Source organism: Haliotis rufescens, unplaced genomic scaffold, assembly GCF_023055435.1.
Source record: "Haliotis rufescens isolate VD_foot unplaced genomic scaffold, xgHalRufe1.0.p SCAF_5, whole genome shotgun sequence".
NCBI lineage: Eukaryota > Metazoa > Mollusca > Gastropoda > Lepetellida > Haliotidae > Haliotis > Haliotis rufescens.
In genome coordinates, this window is record NW_025964223.1 from 37,732,291 (window position 1) to 37,754,804 (window position 22,514).

Here is a 22,514-nt window from a genome sequence, read left to right on the forward strand (position 1 = left end):
AAACTGGTTCTATTTTGTTTGTTGTGTGTTGACTGTTGACAAGATTCATTTTGATTAGTATTATGTATTTACTCTATTCCTTATAACGGAGTGTAACTCGCTATTGATCTCAGCTGCCAACTCGTGAATCTGGAATTACTACGCGAAAATAGTCCACCTAGCAAATGCCTTCTACACGTATGGACAAAAATAGCTCAAAATGGCGACTGAGGCTAATCGCTAATTACGTCTTGAATTCTAGAAAATTGAGTTCAGTGAGAATGTGAAAAGGCTAAAATGCCTACACCAGAATCAACAGTCACCTCTGTCTCGTCGATAGAGTCAGGTAGAAGTTTTTTCACTGCTATTTGAGCTCCGAAAACTCCAAGCGGGTCGACCAACCATTGACAAATTTTCCATATCTTTTCAGAATTGTATTTCCTCATCGCTCGATTCCTGTCTTCGGGGCCTTGTAAGAAGGCATCAGAAGTAAGTAAAATTCATATTTTTGATCGGATTTGACTTATATGACACCAGTAAATTATCTGATCTCTTTATATTTGTAGGTGCTGCTTGGGGAGCTGAAAGAACACAAGGTTAGTAATCGACAGTCCATGTGTATAACTTCGCTTTCGAGTTTCGCGCTTTTCTCCTGATATTTGCGAATTTGTAGATTAATTTCATCACATCTATGGTGCCAGATGATGAATTTGATGAATGGGGAATCGTTTCTTGTAAAAATGTCTACCACATGAAAAAAAATGCAAATTTCAATTTTGCAGCTTTTACCTAAAAGAATTGACTGGGAAGGCAGAGAACACTACAGAAGTTATTCCAACTTGGTAAGTCACGGAAAAACTTGCTATTGGGTTGAAATAGACCAAACTTTTAGCAAATTATTAAAATGTACCTTAACATGGCTAATTTGAGATCTTGGCATATTTGGGTAGCATTTTGTACGAACTACAAGGTATTGCAAACAAATCTGCGTGACAATTCGTAGTTTTATTGTATTTTGCAAAAGAAAACTCAGAATTTGCTATGCACTTATAATATCAAATGTCCTTAGCCATGGAGAATGATGTCAGGGACCTGGCACAAAGCCAACCAATGGGATCGCTCGCTTTTCAAAGCTGGGTCTATTATGCAAATATCAAGGCCATTACAGTTCTAGCGTGCTCTCATTGGCTGGATCAATGGTGAACTAGGTCATATTCTAAAAATAGTCCCCTGTTATTCTGTATCACATGGGTAATCACTTGTTCAAGCAAATCGGGCTTAAAAATTAAAAATACATGCTATATTGATTTATCAACAATTACTGCACTGGGTTTAAATTTTGCGAGGTAATGTTTTGCACGTCAGTATTGCTTCAGTGGTTGTTGTCTTCAATATATCATTAATTCAAAACACAATAATCCAGTTTTATACACTGAGATGCATGTATTGTTTTGTTAAACAAGATTATTATTTTGTTTTACTCTATTTTGACCATTAGCAGATTCATAATTTTTATCTATATTTTGAAATGAATTGATTTTTGCATATCTATTTGTTAATTTTGTGTTGTTTTGGAAAAGACAATTGTTCAAGGAATTATTTGAAATTATGAAAAGAAAGAAACACAATGAGAAATCTTCAGGGACAGGTTTTGCCAACATATTAAATGTAAAGGCTATATCATACATTGTATGTCCTTGTCATGCATAAGATTGGGTGCATACTAACCGGTTGACAACTGGTTGATTTCCTGGCATCTAAGGCATGTGATGTTTTTAATTGAATACCACTAGTATGCCTGGACCATAGTTACTAGTTCACAAGTACAATTGTGAGACTAGTAGCTTTCACCCCCAATATGTCAATGATCACCCTGAAATGGATTGTGGACTAATTGTCTTTCAGTTCCCCTGGAGGTTAATTTATATACCACCAAATTTTTCTTGATCTTAATTTCTAATTTTCTCGATTATTCTGGCTATTCATAACAACTTATAACCAGTGATCACACCACACACACACACGTTGAACACGTCAGTAGAACATGACTATGTATTATAAGGCTGGTACATGTAGTCTGAGGAAAAGAAGATGATATGCATAAGCTTCTTTTTAATTTTGGCCTTAAATTGAAGAAATCCAAATTCAAAGTAAATTAATTGACTTGATTTTACAGATTGATTTATTCCGTCACATATCATGTGGCCACCTCCTCAATATATGTGAAAGGCTTGGGCCATTGTTGGATAAAGAAGTTCCGCCAAGTATCACAGGAGTTCGCTCCCTTCTTGGTGCAGGGAGTCTGTCACTGCTTCGAACTGTAGAAAGTAAGTTTACGTCTTATCTCAATCAAACAAAATAATATATTGTAAGTCATAATATACTGAACAAGAAAAGTTTGGGATCATGATATTTTTGGAAATACCTCTTTGTAGTGAAGACTGAAAGTTTTTAAGTGTGTACTATATATATGCTTGGACCCTGTGGTACCGCGGCATTCATCGTATCGCGGCATTTGTGATTTCCAATAGTTCACGCGGGACACGCCTCCTAGCGGCTGTCTATAAATGCAAATCAGCAACCAGGAAGTGCTCACTTCGTAAACAATTTCAATTTCCTCGGAATGTTCCATCTGCTGTAAGTAAGGAGTTATTAATGCGTTGATACTTACTTCTGGCATCATTTTTAATATTGCCTTACCCCGTCTATCAATGGCCAACGATATAACCCGCAGTTCCCCAAGTAAACTTTCTCTATCGACCTGAACTAGATCATCTGCATATTCATGGCGACTTATAAGGTAACGGAAGTTACGTAGTCCGCACATTTTTCCCGCGCTGTGCCCAGAATCCATTGGGAGATCTTAAGGGCCATAATGCCAAACTAAAAAATCCTTTCTTCACTAGTAGCCAAAAGATAAATACATACTTTGGGCATACTAGGAGTGCTTTTTATATATTTATTGTTGCCTTTTAACATTTTTCCATTTTGTGACAAACTATTGTCGTCCAATTTTTTTTATAAACAATCTTAGAATATCATTTCTGATATTTTGTTGTTGACTTATGAAAATATTCTCTTACTTTTCAGTAAATATGCATTGAATACCTATTACTGATAACACACTAAGAATTTTACTTGTGCTGTCTTTGCACTTGTCTAGACAAATTGCTGATGTCCGGCATGATCATACCAAGTGGTTGGTAGATATATGTCCTCTTTTTGTCCAATTCGGACCTCCATACACCAGTTGTCTCTGTACCGCGATACGATGGAGTTCTCTCCCTTGTCAAACAGTGCGAGGCCCGGCTTTTACTCGGAGCTACTGATGTAAATAATGAACGTTTATCAGTAAAATATGCATTGTTTGATAAAATAAATGATATCTGATATAGAGAACACGAATAATCATAAAGGTTAGTGAGTGCATTTTGGTCCGTTTAGCGTACATGACAAGTACCGCGATACCCCGAGGTTGCAGGCTACATATATTTCATGGTCCCTAACTTTTTTTTGTTCATGATATAATTTTGCTTCATTGTGATGCATGGTTAATTGTTTACTTGATGAACCAAAAGTATGGTGTCAACCTTAAATCATGGAAATACATACTCTTCGCAGCTTGTGAAGATCCAGGGTAGAATAGGTCTTCAGCAACCCATGCTTGCCTTAAAAGGCCTCTGTGCTTGTCGTTAGAGTCAACTAACAGTATTGGGTTGTCAGACTCGCTGACTTCGTTGATGCATGTCATCGATCCCAGTTGCGTTGATCAATGCTCATGTTGTCAATCACTGGATTGTCTGGTCCAGACTCAATTACTTACAGACCGCCATCATATAGCTGGAATATTGCTGTGTGTGGCGTTAAACAACCAACAAACATATCCTTAGCTCCCTCAGTAAATTTGATTAACCTGCCAAAATCAGAGACACATGTAAGAATATTTGATAATTTGTTTTCTTCTATTCTCTAGATCAGCAGAATTTAGAAAAATATCACATACAATGATATAAAATAATTCATTTGTAAAGCATAAAATGTTTTGGTGCTTATTCTTATTGATGATTACTTTGTTTTCTCCTCAACTAGACTCTAGACAGACAAAATGGGCATGTTCTCAGCTGGCTGTTCTGCATCATGCAGAACCATTACTGCCCCCACGGAACATTGCACATTTCTCCCACTGTAAGTCCAGGTGTAACCTTCCGACAGATATCTAAATGAAGCAGAATTAGAATATTATATTTCTCTAATAATCACAGGAGGCACGGGTGGCCCAGTCGTCTAAGGCGCCGCGATTCGCTGTGCAGAGTTGCGTCCCTTGGGCACGCCAGAAACCTATGGTTGTGGGATCGAATCACGGTTCTCCCCGAATATGTTTTTAGGTTTGTCAGCACCGCACCTGTGCTCGTGGGTTTCACTGAACTGGTACACGTCTGAGACCTGCATCACTTCGGGCTTTCCTCCCACATTAAGCTGACACGCCGTGATATAACTTGAATACTGTTAAAAGAGGCGTTAAACCCAACTCACTCACTCTAATAATCACATTTTGTATGTAGCATCATAGGATTGAATCCCAGCTGTTGTGAAAGAAGTATTTTACCTTGGATTTGTTGAATAGTTAAGGTCACTTATTGTTGTTTTCCAATATGTAGTGGTACTTGTTTAGTGGCCACATAGCTTGTCTTGTGATGGTCGGGGTGGGGTGTTCTTGATGTTTTCTAATTAATCTAGGGATCCCCATATGTCTTTACTTGTTTATATGAAGGTTGTACATCACAACTTCTAAACAGGGTTAGAACTAATGTGAAAAGCTTTACTAGCCCGGGTAAAGTTAAAATGCCTTTGTAATGTTAAAACAATGGGGAAACTGGGACATTTGTACTAGCCCACAGGAATTTGTACTAGTCCAGGGCTGGTGAGCTAGTGTTAAATTCTCACCTTGACTTCACACTTTATTTCATCACTGAGTAATCTTGTGTTTTTGCAGGTTCTTTGCTGAAAGGCAGAGAGTTGACTGGTCGCAGTCGACGGGATTTGATATTCCAGTGCCATCAATACAGCCACGTGTCTCTCCATGACAGGAAGCTGGGTCACCTCTCGGCTGTGTATTGTGTGTCCTTCGACAGGACAGGCCAGTACATCTTCACAGTATGTGGAATAACATCATCATGGCACTGTTGAACTGGTAGAATGGTTTAAGTTGGATCTTTATTGTCATAGTAAATTGTCATTGGAAGAAATGTCGATTAAAGTTCACTTGATACTGTACTCTGCCTTTAGCTAATATCCCCTCAGTAATTTTCCCTGAACTATGCCAAGATAGGAAAACAGACATTTGAAATTAGGTCTGGCTGAAATTAGAATTACAAAATAGAATGCAGTGAGAACACTCCTCACATGATAGTGCGTGGATGCAGATCTGGAGTTCTAGGAAAGAGCTTCATTACTGTATATGAAACATTTGGTATGTTGCCTGTGACTTACTGCTGCTAGCTATGGAGTTCTAGGTAATCTTGTGAGCATGTGACATCACTCATGGTTGCACACCTCAGTGAGGAAGGATGGCTTGTTAAAGATATTGCTGTATGTGACATCACTCATGGTTGCACGCCTCAGTGAGGAAGGATGGCTTGTTAAAGATATTGCTGTATGTGACATCACTCATGGTTGCACGCCTCAGTGAGGAAGGATGGCTTGTTAAAGATATTGCTGTATGTGACATCACTCATGGTTGCACACCTCAGTGAGGAAGGATGGCTTGTTAAAGATATTGCTGTATGTGACATCACTCATGGTTGCACACCTCAGTGAGGAAGGATGGCTTGTTAAAGATATTGCTGTATGTGACATCACTCATGGTTGCACGCCTCAGTGAGGAAGGATGGCTTGTTAAAGATATTGCTGTATGTGACATCACTCATGGTTGCACGCCTCAGTGAGGAAGGATGGCTTGTTAAAGATATTGCTGTATGTGACATCACTCATGGTTGCACACCTCAGTGAGGAAGGACGGCTTGTTAAAGATATTGCTGTATGTGACATCACTCATGGTTGCACGCCTCAGTGAGGAAGGATGGCTTGTTAAAGATATTGCTGTATGTGACATCACTCATGGTTGCACGCCTCAGTGAGGAAGGACGGCTTGTTAAAGATATTGCTGTATGTGACATCACTCATGGTTGCACGCCTCAGTGAGGAAGGATGGCTTGTAAAGATATTGCTGTATGTGACATCACTCATGGTTGCACGCCTCAGTGAGGAAGGACGGCTTGTTAAAGATATTGCTGTATGTGACATCACTCATGGTTGCACGCCTCAGTGAGGAAGGATGGCTTGTAAAGATATTGCTGTATGTGACATCACTCATGGTTGCACGCCTCAGTGAGGAAGGATGGCTTGTTAAAGATATTGCTGTATGTGACATCACTCATGGTTGCACACCTCAGTGAGGAAGGATGGCTTGTTAAAGATATTGCTGTATGTGACATCACTCATGGTTGCACACCTCAGTGAGGAAGGATGGCTTGTTAAAGATATTGCTGTATGTGACATCACTCATGGTTGCACACCTCAGTGAGGAAGGATGGCTTGTTAAAGATATTGCTGTATGTGACATCACTCATGGTTGCACAGGGGCGGTCGGGTAGCCTAGTGGTTTAAGCGTTCGCTCGTCACGCCAAAGACCCGGGTTCAATTCCCGACATGGGCACATTGTGTGAAGCCCATTTCTGGTGTCCCCCGCCGTGATATTGCTGGAATATTGCTAAAAGCGGCGTAAAACCAAACTCACACACTCACTCACTCATGGTTGCACACCTCAGTGAGGAAGGATGGCTTGTAAAGATATTGCTGTATGTGACATCACTCATGGTTGCACGCCTCAGTGAGGAAGGACGGCTTGTTAAAGATATTGCTGTATGTGACAAACATATTGTGAGGTGTATTCTGTCAGAATATGCAATCATCACATATGAAAGGTCTAAGGAAATACTGCACCTGCTGTGCCAATTTGGGGATTTGTGTGCCATTAGGTGTTTGTTCTGCCTGAGGAAGATCTCTTCCCAATGCAAGTAGAAGAATGACTACGATGGATTTACAAGTTGTTGTGTTGTTATCATGTAAAAACTGGGCCCCAGCAAATTAGGATGATCGTAAGAGGTGACTATGGACAGGGTGACATTTGTTCATTGTGTTTCATCGTACCCTGATGGCGGGGGGTGTTGCTGATAATGTGAATCACTGGTTTGTCAGGTCCAGACTTTATTATTTACAGGCTGCTATCTTATGGCAAGAATGGTGCTGGGTGCGGCATTAAGCAACAAACATCATTGCAAGTGTTAGGGTATGTGACACTGCGTCTGTTGTTTGTGACAGCATTTATTTGTTGACTGCAGGGTGCTGATGACCATTTAGTGAAGATCTGGAGTGCTTCTGCTGGCCGTCTGCTTGCTACGTTTCGAGGTCACGCAGCAGAGATCACCGATCTGGCTGTCAACTTTGAGAACACATTGCTGGCGTGTGGCAGCTGTGATAAGTTTATTCGTGTGTGGTGTCTGCGAACCAAGGCCCCGGTCATTGTTCTACAAGGCCACACTGGCATGATCACATCTGTGCAGGTAACTATGGCAATAGATTTGGGAGATATTAACAACATAATGCAGATTGGTGGTTGACATGCACATTAAAAATATTCCCAAAGTTTAAAAGTTTAAAAAAAAAAAAAATTCCCATTGAAATACCTTTTCGACCCAAGTTCCCATTAGAATACAAACAAAATAAAATATCAATTGAAGAGTTATTGAGCAGGTTGAGATGCAGACTTGTGTGAGGTTAATACTCTGAACTCGGAACAAATACTTATTTCAGTTTTGTCCCCAAGCAAAGGGTGAAACCCGCTACCTTGCCACAACAGGAGCTGATGGCTGTGTTTGTTTCTGGCAGTGGAATGTGAACACCCTTAAGTTCAAGTAAGTTCTGTGATGTATTGTGTCTCCATGTTCTGTTGTTTAATTGGGAAATTACAAATCATCTATAAATTAGGGAGAGTTACTTAGTATTTGGAATATTTGGAGAAAATGAGGCTATTGATATGAAGAGTCAGTATTTATTATTGGTCACTTTATCATGAAAAGAGTGCAGCTCTCAAACTCTTTGTTTTGACATCAATAACATGTTTTTAATTTGTGTCCAAATAAAATTATGATGTAACAATTCAAAGGGGGATAATTCATGAAATTTGATCAATTACCTCCCTTTAGTGAAATTTGTAAATAATTATTGATAATACTGATCATGCTGATAGTGAATATTTCTCTTGCAAGATCAGCATTTCTAAAACACTTCTGATATTTCTGTGCCAACTTGTTTTTGCCAGCACCAAGCCGATCAAGTTTGTTGAGCGTTCTCGGGCAGGTGCACAGATGCTGTGTTCATCCTTCAGCCCCGGTGGCCTGTTCCTTGCCACAGGGAACTCAGATAATGTGATACGGGTCTACTTCTTTCATGCCACTACTCCAGAGAAGATATGTGAACTTGAAGCACATAAGGTAGTTATAGATTGCATCTTTATGTGAAGAGTTAAAATAGTTGTTGATATTGCTGGGTTTGTTGTAAAACGTTATGTGCACAGAATATTGTTTTTATCAGTTACGTGTTTAGAGCTGAAAGGCCATGGGAACTTATGTCCTCGCATGTTATCTGTCTTCATTGTCCAAAACTTTTCACATTTTCGACTTCTTTGAAATGGATGAGGTGAAATTTTGTGTGGTTGTTTGTGACTACAAGGGGGGGTCAAGTTTGTTCTCAAGTCATCAAAATTGGAATTTCAATATGGCCGCTAGGTAGACATCTTTGATTAGAAACAAGATTAAACAATCTCATCTTAAAATTCCTGATTGAAAACCAAAACAGGTACAGGGTTTTAAAACAAGATGGCCACCAACTTAAACACACCACCAGTCTTTGTTTTCGATCTGGAATCCTTGTTATCCCCTTGTTTAGCGATAGTGATCAATATGTCTGTCTGTCTGTCCTCCGTTCATTTTGTGTTTCCGGAGCAAAACTCCTAAACTGTTGAATATTTTTTGTTGAAACTTGTTATACAGATCAGTCTAGTGGTGAATTGGTGCCTATTGTTGATTTGGGATATTTAAAAATACTGAACAGCATTATTTTTTTCCCGCACTTATGAAGGTATCCAATGGTAATAAACCAGCTGTGGGGTATAAATAGCCAAACTCTATTTCCAATTTGCGCCATATTCTGATTTGGAATATGTCGTCACCTGATGACTTGTTCAAAGTTAACTTTCAATGAAATGAGGCATATGAAATTGGAGGTAAGTGATTGAGGAAGAGACTGGTACGATTTATAACCCAACCGCTAACTTTCCCTGTGGGTTGATCTCTGGCAGTGACATAGAAAAGCAGATATTAAGGGTGCACAGATGATGGGAGACGGTAACCACAGCTTTGTGGCTAATTACTTACTTGGTTTATATTTGTTAATACGTTAGTTCTCCATATTTAGGCAGAAATTGTTTGTATGGCAATGCTGACAGTATTATTCTTTAAGTGTCCGTCTTTGTTGACATTTTTAAACTGTTGACTACATATCCAGGTGAGCTACAGTGCACTATTTTTCATTCTACCTAGACATTGAAGAATGCTTGATTCTGACTGGCTAAATAAAGGTTTCCTTTTTGCTACGGAAACCCCTTTTAAATATATTAAGCCTTTTCACACAAAAAAACATACACATGAATACATCGATTGCCTATATCAATTTATAAAAAATGGCTGCTGATTGATCACCCATAGGAACTGTAAAACATATCGATATTTCTTCTATTACACGCCAGGTCTCGAATACATGCAAGGTCAACAGCTCTCACAAAATTAATAGACAGCCTGGCGTCTAATAGAGGAAATACGGTAGTTTGATATCAGATTTTTTGGTGACGATATGATGTTCTAGGCCATAACCCTGACTGCTTCAATGATGAGATTACAAGACTCTACAAAGGCAGAACTTTTGCTTACAAATGAAATGTTTCGGAACAGGCAATTTCGTCATTGCAACAACTGACAATAAAAGTAAAATATAACATTATAAAAAAGTGTTTGCAGAAACTTTATTCATGAAAACATGTTGTTGACAAACCTTTTTGTCATCGATAGTCATTGTCATCTCCGTCAACCACCACTGTAAAGATTTGGCATGCAGGGATTTGAAGGTCCATCACAAAACACTCGTCCCTCAAATTTCAAAACACAGTAGGTTTATCACCTAATTGTTTTACAGATACGACTAGCCACAGCGAAACAGAGAAAAACATAATGAAAATGGTGGTTCAGTAAACATATGAGTAGAGTCACAAAAATCTCCGGGAAGGAAACTGTTGACTTTTAAATAACAGTTGATAAAATGCATTGTAAATGTTCTCGGGAAACCTTATGCTGAGAAAAGCATTCTTTGACAGAAGCAAATCCATGTTCAAATTACTGTGAAAATATAAACTTTTTCCAAACTACTTAATGTCCAATAATATATCAAATACTGAGCTGCTCATATTTATTACTCCCCTGGGTGTGTGGGGGGAGAGATATAGTTATACCAAGGAATTCCATCCTGCCGTCCTTACTTCAGAGGACATTTGTTTGTGCAAGCTATGATTTGAACACTACTAAACTACTGGGTAGATTCTTTTCACATATCGTGAATGCATACCAATAGGAGAGTTTGATTTCAATATTTGGATTTTCAGTTTGACTTGGGACTTTTTTTACTTAAAACATTAAAACATTTGTGTGACTTACAACTTGAGAAGTACTTCATGGATTCTTTTCAAATTTAAGGAACACATCTATACTGATAGGACAGGTGAAATATGAAATATGATTTTTTTCCTATTTGGAACTTATATTTTTTAACTTCAACATTAATTGACTTATAACTTGAAAACTACTTCATGGATTCTTTTTCAATTGAGGGTACAGTTTCTTTACCAATAGTAGATGGGCAGTGCAAAGTTTGATTTCGATAAGTGGATTTTCTGAGAAAATATTGCTTTTTTTTATTTTCTTAACTTAGAAATATGTTGGGAGTCCAAATTAGGGGTATAGTGAGTACACCAGTGCATCACGATTTTTTACTTCTCGATACAAGTATCGACCACAGTATCATGCTAAGTAAAAAATGCCGATTCTACCTTAAATATTTGATTTAATAACTGTTACACCAAACTCTAACTTGTAGTGAATATGTCAATATTTTCATCCATTGTAGTTTACTTGATGCTTCCAAATCATCAGTGTGCCAGGTGTTTAGCCATCCTGTCTTTGAGAAAGATGGCTTATGCACCACAGATAAAAGCACATGCAAGTATTGTGAGCTAGGTATCGTGAAATGCATCGGATAGTACGGTTGGAGTATGGTCCCAGCTCTTCTGAACAAGCTATGTTTCATGTGTTTGTCCCCATCAGGACCGAGTGGATAGCATCACCTACAGTAACCAGGGCATGAGGTTTGTCAGTGGCAGCAAGGATGGCACTGCCAGGATCTGGCGCTATGAGAGGCAGGAGTGGAAAGCTCTAGTGCTTAACATGGCTACCAAGTTGCAAAGGTCAGTACAACAGAATGCATTTCTCTGATCAGTTCGATACATTACACCCTGTACTGTAAATCTGGAAAGTTTGGTGCCATTAAACTATTGTGAGCGGGTACCAACAGCCTTAACCTTAATTTAATACTAAACGTGAAAGTGCTTTTGCATATTTTATTGTTTATGAGTAGGGATCAGTGTGATGAAAGGGTAACTAAGTGAGGGGGATTGATGTAGCGTGTTTACTAACAATAGTGTGTATAGTAATGGCTGGCGTATGTCTGGACTGCTCAGTGCTATGTGAGGAAATTGATGGGGTGTGGCAGGTTAGTGAATGTTCCTGATGAGAAGATTGAAGCTGAGTGACGATGGATGACATGGAAACAGGATCTGAGGGATTACTTATTTAATCAAGTTCTGCCTTGATTGACAATGTGGGCAAGTGAATAAACGAAATATGGTCCCTATGTTATTTGTTTGTGCAAAAATAACTGCATCCTAAAATAATTGTGGGTGTGGGTGCAGCTCGTATTGTCGCAGTACTTTCCTGCTCACAAAACATTCAAGATTTGCAGTATTTGTATTGTCTAGGTTGGAATGAAGGGGGGGTTGTCTTGCAGCATTTTACTAGACACAGTTGTATGTAGGTGTGCCAAGATCCAATCATTGTGGGTTTTGAGTCCCAGATTCTCCATGAATGTGATCATTTCTTTAGCACACCTACACATTGAAAGGATGTCACCTGCATCACCTCTGGCTTACCTCCTACAGTCAGCTGACATGCTGTGATAAACGCATTTACTGTTCAAAGCAGCATTAACTCAGTCATTCTTTTCATCTTATAATAACTCTGTCCTGAAGATGAAGCAGAAATGTTTGGAAACTCTGTGGAAGGTGATCAGGTGGTCAGTTATTGGTGACTTGGTTGATAGCGTGTCATCTAACCCCCGTGTGAATCATTGCTCAAGATAGGGGGCACAGGTGGCCCAATTGTCCCAGGCACCATAACATGCTGTGCAGAGTTGCGTCCCTTGGACATGCCAGACACCTATGATCGTGAGTTCGAATCCCGGTTAGCCCCAATTATGTTTCTAGGTTTGTCAGCACCATACCTGTGCTTGTGGCTTTCCTCCCACATTAAGCTGACATGCTGGGTATGACTGGAATACTGTTCAGAGTGGCGTAAAACCAAAGTCACTCACTCATTGGTCATGATACCAAATCGCTGGATGTCAGGATGTCGGGTATGGATTGACGCTCATAATACAATCACTGGATTATCAGATCCAGACTCAATTATTTACAAGCAGCCATCATATAGTTTGAATAATGCTGAGTGCAATTTAACAACAAATGAAAAATATACTGGCTAAGATGATTTGTATATAATGGCCTTCATCTCTCCATGTTGTTGCTCCATCAGTAAATCTGCCCCTGCCCATGTTGACGCACCTCCCACTGATGACAGTAAGAAGGATAAGTACCAAGTGACCATGGTGGCGTGGGTGATGGATGATGAACATGTTGTCACAGCTGTCAGCGATTATTCTCTTAAAGTGTGGAACTCCCATACAGGCAGACTTGTACATGTATTAGAGGTGAGTGATCTCTTTCAGTAATACCAAGTGGTAGTGCTGGACGATTGATTGAAAATTGGTCAATCGATCAATCTGGAAAGTCAAAATGATCGATCTCCCAAAGGGAGGACGTAGATCTGGGAGTTGAGGGCACTGGTTCCAGGAGTAGTGTTTCTCTGCCCAATACACCACTTTGACCCTTCCTTCACCTAGACTAGTGGTAGGATGGGTCCGGTCCTATCATTCGGCTGGTCATGCCGAGCCCTGTGCATTAATAATTGTATTTGCAGAAATTGTATTTCAGAATTCTCTTTTTACTTGATGTTTGGCCCTGATTATTTCACCTGATGTCACAGTTGAATTTCAAATATATGTGTTTCAAGTATGTAATTTGCCTGGAGTCATATTCCCAGAAGGCGGTGGTCATGGGCCACTCTGGTGGAACAATTACTGTTTTAATTATTCTGCTTGAGTATATCACCAGTGTATCCTTGGTGCTGCGAGGCGGAGATCCACTTGTTATTAGTAGTGTCTTTATTATACTCCAGTGTGGTTGGGGAGTTTGGATGATGAAACAATGTAAACTGAATATGGATTACAAAACCCCTCCAAAAAAAGTGAACATCCACTTGATGATGAACAGCGACCGTCCAAATCCATTGATAGCTGGCCACGTTTCATAGTGATTGAGACCTTAGTATTCCGTCTGATTTAGTAAATCCTACATATGTAAACTCTTTTGTCAAATCCACTGTGCGAGGTGGTAGTGGTTAATCAATCAACGTATTACCGGTTGATTCTTTGATCGATGCTTTTTGCAACTCAGATGACTATACCTGTCTTGCTGTACTGCCACATGCATATTCCCACTTCACCTAACTGTCCACTTTTTGAATGGTAATTGATCAAATGGAAATTGTTCCTCTCTGTCTCTGTCAGAGTCACCAAGATGAAGTGTTCGTGCTGGAGCCGAGTCCTGTCGACGCCCGAATCCTCCTCAGTGCGGGCCATGATGGCAACATTGTCATCTGGAACTTGCAGACAGGGACTAAGATCAAAACATTCTTTAACATGGTAAGAATTCCATCACCCCAGAAAATGGAAAATATCAGGGGTGCAGAAGTACAATGCCTGATTTGACAGACCTATTATGTTGGGCTCTTTGGCAAGTTGATCTTGGCAATTTAGTTTTTCCGCTGACAAGTCATCTGTGACCCCAAATTAGTAACATTCAGTTCAGGACAAGTAGATGTTGAAACTTATGTTGCCTGAGGCTAAGTAAACATTTTGTTATACGTTGTGTTAAAGGTGTATGGTGTGTATGTCATGTCCATTGGAGGCAGTACAGGATCATGTTCCTCCTTCTGTTGACAGATAGAAGGTCAAGGCCATGGGGCTGTGTTTGACTGTAAGTTTGCTCCAGACGGTCTGAGTTTTGCAGCTGTAGACTCCCATGGACATCTACTGTTGTTTGGATTTGGATCAAATGAGAAGTTTCAGAAGGTAAGCAGTTCCAATCAAATGATGCATGTGCACAAACACATCTGTGTTCTGTATCGGGTTGAATGATACTTGCTTGAAAAAAACATGTTATGTTTGTGTGACTTATATATGATGATGTTGGTGTGAATTCTGGGATTTGTTTGTTTGTTTGTTTGTTTGTTTAACGCCACACTCTGAAATATTCCAGTTATGTTCTGTAAATAATCGAGTCTGGGCCAGACGTTCCAGTGAGCATTGACATCATGAGCATCGATCCACGCAACTGGGATACAATGACATGCATGAACTAAGTCAGTGAGCCTGACCACCCAATCCCGTTAGTTGCCTCTAACATGGGTTTTTGAAGACCTATCCTAACCTGTATCATGAATACTAGGACATAAGCCATAATGGGATCAATCACAAAACTATTGCCGTGTTGCAGTAATATTTGTCATTGATGGGAAATCTGCCAACGATGTTAGATCTTGAGTTCTTTTTTCCCATGCTTATTGTGGATCTGAGTCCTGCTTACATCCACAGTCTATGTTCAGTCGTTGCCAGCAGTGACCTTGTATGCATTTTGTTTCCCTCTTCAGGTACCGAAAGAAGTATTTTTCCACACAGATTACCGCCCACTGATCCGTGATGCCAATAACTATGTGCTTGACGAACAAACGCAACAGGCCCCCCACCTGATGCCACCTCCCTTCCTCGTGGACATCGATGGCAACCCCTACCGCCCCATCACCCAGCGCCTTGTCCCTGGCAGAGAGAACTGTAAGGATGACATGCTGATCCCTGAGGTGGCTGTCAATGAGGAGGGTGAGTTAAGGCAGACAGGAGCTTGCACCACAATGGGGGCTGCACACAGTAGCTGATGAGATAGCTCCATCCCTGATTATCCGGTGTATTGTATGTTCATTCTGTTAAGATACATACCCTGGACCCATTCACTAAAATAGCTTCATTTTGAGTTCTGCTGTGGTGGATAGTCCAATCAAATGCCTTAGAAGGAGTCTCCTTGACCCGAGATCTGACTCATCTCTTTGTGGATACATCTCGGACTAACTTCCCGAGGCAAGGGACTTTACTTATGATAAGAGTCCAGTTTCCACCCTTGCCAAACTAGGCTTGAATTATGTTATATTTTGGCTGGACTGTGCTGATTTCTGTCAATTGCAGGATTTGCAAAGCATGTGTACTGTCAATTAAGTGTCAACAGATATTTACCGTATATCGCTGTGTATAAGGCGACCCCACGTATAAGACGACACCCCTGTACACGGCTTAAAAATCAACCCAAAATCCTATACTCCGTGTATAAGGCTACCGGGAATGAAACACATCACAAGTCTGACTGATATGGAAGATTTAACGTGCGCTTTCCGACTGTAGCGTATTTCGCACACGGACATCACAAGTTAGTTAGTTACTTTGGAGATTTAACGTGCGCTTTCCGACTGATGCGTATTTCGCACACATCACAAGTGCGCACACAAACCTTATATATGCAATAAAAATATGTTAATCTTACGTTGTTTTTTTTCTACAACGATAGGTCGCGTGTGTAACTCCAGCACACGTCGCTATTTTGTGTTTACACGGTACGACACCAAATTGGTGCCCGTAAAATAAAATTCATTTATGAAGTAATAACATATAAGAGACACTGGTGAGTAATTTAATCGCCAATTAACTATGTTGTAACTAACTAGGCGTATGTTTGCTTCACATTCAGCGTGTTTATTCCACAATCACTTGTACACACCGTCTCCAACACTTGTTAATACAACTGTTAAAACAGCGGGAATTGATTTCAGCTTCACCGGTTATCACATGTTAGGTCACATGTGCAATATGCAAATGCCTACCAGTACTTCCGGCTCTCTACTCGCGGATGTTGATTGTTTTACCGTGTCAGGTGGTTTGACAATCTGCATCGAGGCGAGGGTCATTTCAACTTTATTTGCAGAAATTATTAAACTTTATTCAAGGAAAAGAGATACAAATCATGTTTATGTATGGAAATAGTTATTGGAACAGTTATTTAGGACGAAATGCGAAGTTTTATTGTCAAATGCTGGGCTGGCTATCGGACGCCGGTTGACATCGCCAGTGGAAAAAAATGTGAGATCTTTGATTCCGTGTATAAGACGACTCCCCTTCTTAGCCCCCTTATTTTAGGTACGAAAAACTCGACTTATACACAGCGATATACAGTAGTCAACAGACTAAATTGTTACAGATTGTGTGTTAAAGCAGTAATATTGCTGAGTGCAGTGTTGAACAAACAAATGAACAAAGAAAAAGACACGCTGTGATGTGGTGAGACGCTGTTGATGAGATGGCTGGACATGAGACTCCTCACCAGTATTCTAGTGGATTACCTCATGGCAGTATATGCTGTCATTACAACCTGTGCTCCTTGTCAGTTTATATATGTGCTACTACTGACTTCAGGATCCTCCGAGGTTATTGGTGATGGTGAGCCACTAGGTGGCCCCCTGGCTGAGCCTGCTGTGATAGAACGGGTCCGCCCTAGCCTCGACGCTATGATACAGAGGCTTCAGCTGGAGCAGGATCATCGGATTGCCCTGGAGGGAGGGGAACCGCTGGCCTCACCCCCACCTGTAGGCTCACCCCCTCCCTTTGTGTCCCCAAGATCAACCAGGAACAATCAGGGTGAGTCACACTGACATGGACCAGTACAGTCCTCAGACCAGCACTACTTGCTTGTCACATGTTAGAGAGGGTCAGATAGACTTCAGGTCGGGTTGAAATGTCATGATGTTTATGTTATGTGTGTGTCACCACAGGTCACGTTGGAATGACATGATGTTGATGTTGATGTTGATGTTAACTGTGTGACTACAGGTCGGGTTGGAATGCTGTGATGTTGATGTTATCTGTGTGACAACAGGTCGGGTTGGAATGCTGTGATGTTGATGTTATGTGTGTGTGACTACAGGTCGGTTTGGAATGCTGTGATGTTGATGTTATCTGTGTGACTACAGGTCGGGTTGGAATGCTGTGATGTTGATGTTATGTGTGTGTGACCACAGGTCAGGTTGGAATGCTGTGATGTTGATGTTATCTGTGTGACTACAGGTCGGGTTGGAATGCTGTGATGTTGATGTTATGTGTGTGTGACTACAGGTCGGGTTAAAATGCTGTGATGTTGATGTTATCTGTGTGACTACAGGTCGAGTTGGAATGCGTCGCAGTGGGGAGACGGAGGGAGTAAGGCAGTCACTCGGCAATGTCACGCTCAGGGCCACAAAGAGTGACATTGCAGCCCTGAAGAGAAGAGTTGTCGTAAAACCGCTAGATCCAGAAGTAATGTGGTAAGCACTTAACTATCTTGAAACTTTGCAAACTTACCCTAACATTTAATCAAGTCTATTACATTAAGTAATACGTTACCACTGTTATAACGAGGCTGTTGTCTCCCACAACTGCTGCTATAGCGAAATCTACCACAGAGATCTCAATTACCTCATGCAGCACGTGCGTAGCCACCTAGCTGCCATGTGACACCCTTCACTCTTGTCTCTTCGCTTGCTCTAGCAAGACGTACAATAAACTGCTCAATCGTTCCTGTTTCTCCGACCATTCGGTGATATTTATTACTGTTTATTCTCTCTAATAAACTGTGCTTTTACGGGGCGTTTGCTGTAACTACGCTTGGAAATATTTTTCCCGCCAAAAGGAAATATTTTTCCCGCCCTTTTTTTCTATATACTTGCGGGGTGTCTCATATGCACGTTGCGTTTTACGTTCCCCTGTTCTAGTATATCTTGGGGTTTTTACATCACTTATTCCTCTATATGTTATATGTGTATGTTCTATATTCCCATTGCTCGTTTATTTTCTTGTGAAAATACTCGTTTGTGACTATTTGTGGTGCGTGTGTTGTAACCATGTTTTGCTCTTTGTTCATAGTACAAACAAAATGTCTGACATGGATGTTTCGCCGTCCTCCACCCCCTCTACCCCGCAACCAGGAGCTGCAGGGTGTGCCGCAAGCGAGCGCTACCGGCTGTATGTGCAGTCCGTTTCCACCCCTGTGGTGGCCGGCTCGTCCGGTCGGGGTCCCCTTGCGGGTACCACCACCACGGCTTTGGCGGCCCGTGGGCTGTCCGGGGATTCCGTCGCTGCATTACTTGCATAACTTGTGGACTCCAAGCTGGCGGCCTTATCTCAGGATAGGCCGCTGGCTGTTCCGTCCCCGGTCGCGGGGTCCACCGGTACGGCGGCGGCTCCCGTGGTCACCGATCCTTCCCCCGAACCATTGCTCCCGCTATCGGTTAAGGACCGCGTGGCCATGGTTTATGACCTCTTTGAGGACAAGCCCCGGCCGGTACCGCAGGGAATCCACGACTGTGGGTTCCTCCGAGGTATACGATGAGTCTTCTGACACGGCTTTCCCCGCATCAACCTTGCTGCGCGGTATCAAGCCTTCCTTGGAGAACGCCTTCGCGGCGGCCTCCGGTCGGGGTCTCCCGTTGCCTCCGACGTCGTAGAGAAAGGGTTCTTTCCTGGTACATGACCTTGCCTTTCCCGAGGCTGGTCCTACCGCGGAGGCCCATGTTGAGCGGTTGGGTGTCCGTGCCCCACCGGCTGCTACGGTAACGCAAGCTACCTTGCACCAGCTGGACGCCCTCGCTCGGCACTCCATGTCTCACGGAGACACTTACTTGGCTGCAGCGGCCAGACTGGTCGAAGGTTCTCCCACGGACCGTGACCAGCGCATTTACAACTGCCTGCTCAGTTTAAATGCTTCCCTGGAGTACGTTGCCGAGGACTCTTGGCACACACTTGCTCTTGTTGGGTCCCTGCGTAGGCGCCTGGGTGCCGCTCCTGACCGGAGCGCGCCCCAGGCTGCTGCGGCCGGTAGGTCTAAGGGGTCGGGTTCTTCTTCCTCTGGGAAGTAGCCCCGCCCTGAGGGCTCCGGTATGGGCAATCAGCTGCCCTTTTGCGGGAAGACGGGGAACTGGGGGAAGCCCAAGTCGTCTAAGGACGGCAAGGGCCCCTCCAGGTGACTCTCATTGGAGGGGTTCGTATGTCGACAGCGCCAACTTCGGTTGGCCCTTAGGCGAACCCGAGTCACTTGGCCCTGGACAGTTGCGCCTGCCGCAGCCTGTCAGGGCCCCCTCTCCTTCCCCAGTGGGAGCCAGACTCCAGACTTACTGGGAGAATTGGGAACAAGTGTTCGATGACCCGTGGGTGGTCAACACGATTCAGTACGGCTATCGGCTTGATCTCAAAGCGAATCCGCCGCTCACCGTTGCCCCGTTGGCAGGTTTCGATTCGGAAACCGATCTTCCCATCCTCACCAATGCCATCGGCAGGTTGGTGGAGAAGGGGCAGTACGGAGTTAGCTCTACCAGAAATAACACCGGGGTTTTACTCCAGGATATTTCTCGTTCCCAAGTAGGACAGTGCCGAACTGATTCACACGTCCGCTCCCTGGCTGTTCACCCGGTTAACCACCCCCATAGTGGGGTTCCTCCACAGGAGGGGTGTCCGGTACTTCGCGTACCTGGACGACCTGCTAGTAGCAAATCGAATGACGGACACCCTGTCACGCCATCTCATTTTCGCACGTCGGCTCTTGGAGCAATTGGGGTGGATTATCAATCTCCCCAAGAGCGAGTTAACCCCTTCTCAGAACTTGCTGTACATCGGAGGTCGGTTCAACACGGTGTCCCATCGCCTCTTTGTCCCCCCAGACTGGTGGCACAAAATTCAGGCGATGATTGCCAAAGTCTTAGCGGTGCAACAGACTGTTCACTTTTGGGAACAGCTGTTAGGGCTACTTGTATCAGCCCAGGACTGCACCGAACGGGGTCGTCTCCAACTCCGCCCGCTGCAACGGTTTTTAATCCAGTTGTTAGCAACGTAGGTGAACAGTGCGACCGTCGCCCTCCCGGATCGGCTCCGACCTCATCTGGAGTGGTGGACGGTGCCTTACAATGTCTTATCAGGAGTCTCTATGCGGCCCTACCGGGCCACGTTGAACCTGTATACAGACGCCTCTCTAGTGGGCTGGGGCGCCCATCTAGAGGGGGAGGGGAGCTCGGGGCTGTGGTGCGTAGACGAACTAGGTCTTCACATCAATTGTCTCGAGTTCAAGGCAGTGATCAACGCAGTCAATCACTGGAAGCATCGTCTCGTCGACGCCCAGCTCATGCTGGCGACCGACAACACGACGGTAGTGTCCTATGTGAACAAACTGGGGGGAACCCACAGGCACTCGCTACTCGATCTCACGTTCGAGTTTTACGCTCTGGTGGACAGTGTCCCGTGCCAGATACGCGCCCGTCACATCCCAGGTGTGCGGAACGTACTGGCCGATGCTCTATCGAGGCCTCAGGATCCGAGCCCCACAGAGTGGATGCTGAACCCAGTAGTGTTTCAGTGGCTGTGCGAACGTTTGGGTCGTCCGATGGTCGACCTGTTCGCAACGCGGTTCAACAATCAACTCCCGTTGTTTGTATCACCAGTCCCGGACCCGAGGGCCATCGATCACGATGCTCTCGCGTTAGACTGGACGGGCTTGGACGCTTATGCTTACCCGCCGACAGTGTTGATACCACACATTCTAAGCCGGCTCCGAGGAGTTCGCTGTCGAATGTTACTGATCGCGCGCATGTGGCCGAAAAGATACTGGTACCCCGACTTGCTGACCCAGGTCACGCAGTCGCCACTTCCACTGCCTGTGAGACCGGATCTCTTGATCCACCCTCACACCCGTCAGCTTCATCCAAACGCAGGGCAGTTCAATCTGCACGCGTGGATGTTGTCACTGAGCGTCTGAGGAGTAAAGGTTTTTCTCCCCGTGCGTCTCGGGCATACGTTAGTATGCATCGTGATTCTACCCAGAAGGTGTATAATGCACATTGGGTTATTTTCACGAAGTGGTGTTGTAAACATCACATTCATTCGCCAGATAAGGTATCTGTGCAGGATATTGCTCGTTTCATGTCTCACTTGCGAGAGACCGAAACTCTCCGGGGGTTCCATTGCCAACTATGTCTCGTCCGTTGCTACGGTACGGGACGTTGCTATGGGTACCAGTCTCTCCAAAGAGCCGGTGATACGGGGTATTATCAAGGGTTTTAAACAGCACGATCTTAAGAAGGGCCGCCTTCGGGCACCGGCCTGGGATCTTTCCCTAGTGTTGCAATCACTTACGGAAGCTCCGTATGAACCCTTGCATAGTGCTTCGTTCCGGCATGTGACTTGGAAAACAGCATTTCTCCTCTCCTTTGCCACGGCGGCACGTGTATCCAAAATTCATGCACTCGATGTCGCCAAGGTACAATTTGATAGGGGTGACGAAGGAGCGGTCCGCCTCGGCCTGCTCATGGGCTTCGTCGCCAAGAATCAGAGAGTCGGGCAAACAGAGAGAAAATTCACTGTAAGATCACTCAAAGAAATCTTACATCCTGCTGATACTGAGGACAGATCGCTGTGTCCGGTTAGGGCCCTTAAGTATTATCTTAAGGCTTCGAATGAACGTAGACAAGGGCTTGACCGTCTGTTCATATCGTGTAACCCTAATCGCACGGTTGACATACCTCGCAACTCGATTGCGTTGTGGCTTCGTTCTGTCATCAATCTGGCGTACCGGTCTCGGGGGTTACCGGTAGCGGGGTCAAACCCGCACGAGATCAGGGCGCTAGCGGCAACATTTGCCCTACACTCGAATATTTCTGTTCGCAAAATATTACGAGGTTGTTACTGGCGTTCTGACTCGGTTTTTGCCAATCATTACCTCAAACAGGTCGCTGATGCCGTCGTGGAGAGTGTGCACCGTCTTGGGCCGCGGATCGCGGCGCAAGCGGGCACCTAAGGGGTGT

At 43.3% G+C, this 22,514-nt stretch overlaps 1 protein-coding gene across 1 annotated transcript in view; it reads left to right on the forward strand.

The window, feature by feature from the left end:
* The first annotated feature begins 170 nt into the window (after window positions 1-170).
* The window catches only part of LOC124116325 (bromodomain and WD repeat-containing protein 3-like), a 64,178-nt gene continuing 41,834 nt past the window's right edge, over window positions 171-22,514 (forward strand). The window contains exons 1-17 of the mRNA XM_048383971.1: window positions 171-325; window positions 410-468; window positions 546-575; window positions 762-821; window positions 2,156-2,306; window positions 4,069-4,164; window positions 4,973-5,133; window positions 7,380-7,601; window positions 7,852-7,952; window positions 8,360-8,531; window positions 11,469-11,608; window positions 13,011-13,185; window positions 14,104-14,238; window positions 14,539-14,667; window positions 15,246-15,471; window positions 17,110-17,331; window positions 17,852-17,993. Coding sequence (XP_048239928.1) covers window positions 277-325; window positions 410-468; window positions 546-575; window positions 762-821; window positions 2,156-2,306; window positions 4,069-4,164; window positions 4,973-5,133; window positions 7,380-7,601; window positions 7,852-7,952; window positions 8,360-8,531; window positions 11,469-11,608; window positions 13,011-13,185; window positions 14,104-14,238; window positions 14,539-14,667; window positions 15,246-15,471; window positions 17,110-17,331; window positions 17,852-17,993 — 2,270 coding nt within the window. The 5' untranslated portion in view covers window positions 171-276. The remainder of the gene's footprint in view (window positions 326-409; window positions 469-545; window positions 576-761; window positions 822-2,155; window positions 2,307-4,068; window positions 4,165-4,972; window positions 5,134-7,379; window positions 7,602-7,851; window positions 7,953-8,359; window positions 8,532-11,468; window positions 11,609-13,010; window positions 13,186-14,103; window positions 14,239-14,538; window positions 14,668-15,245; window positions 15,472-17,109; window positions 17,332-17,851; window positions 17,994-22,514) is intronic.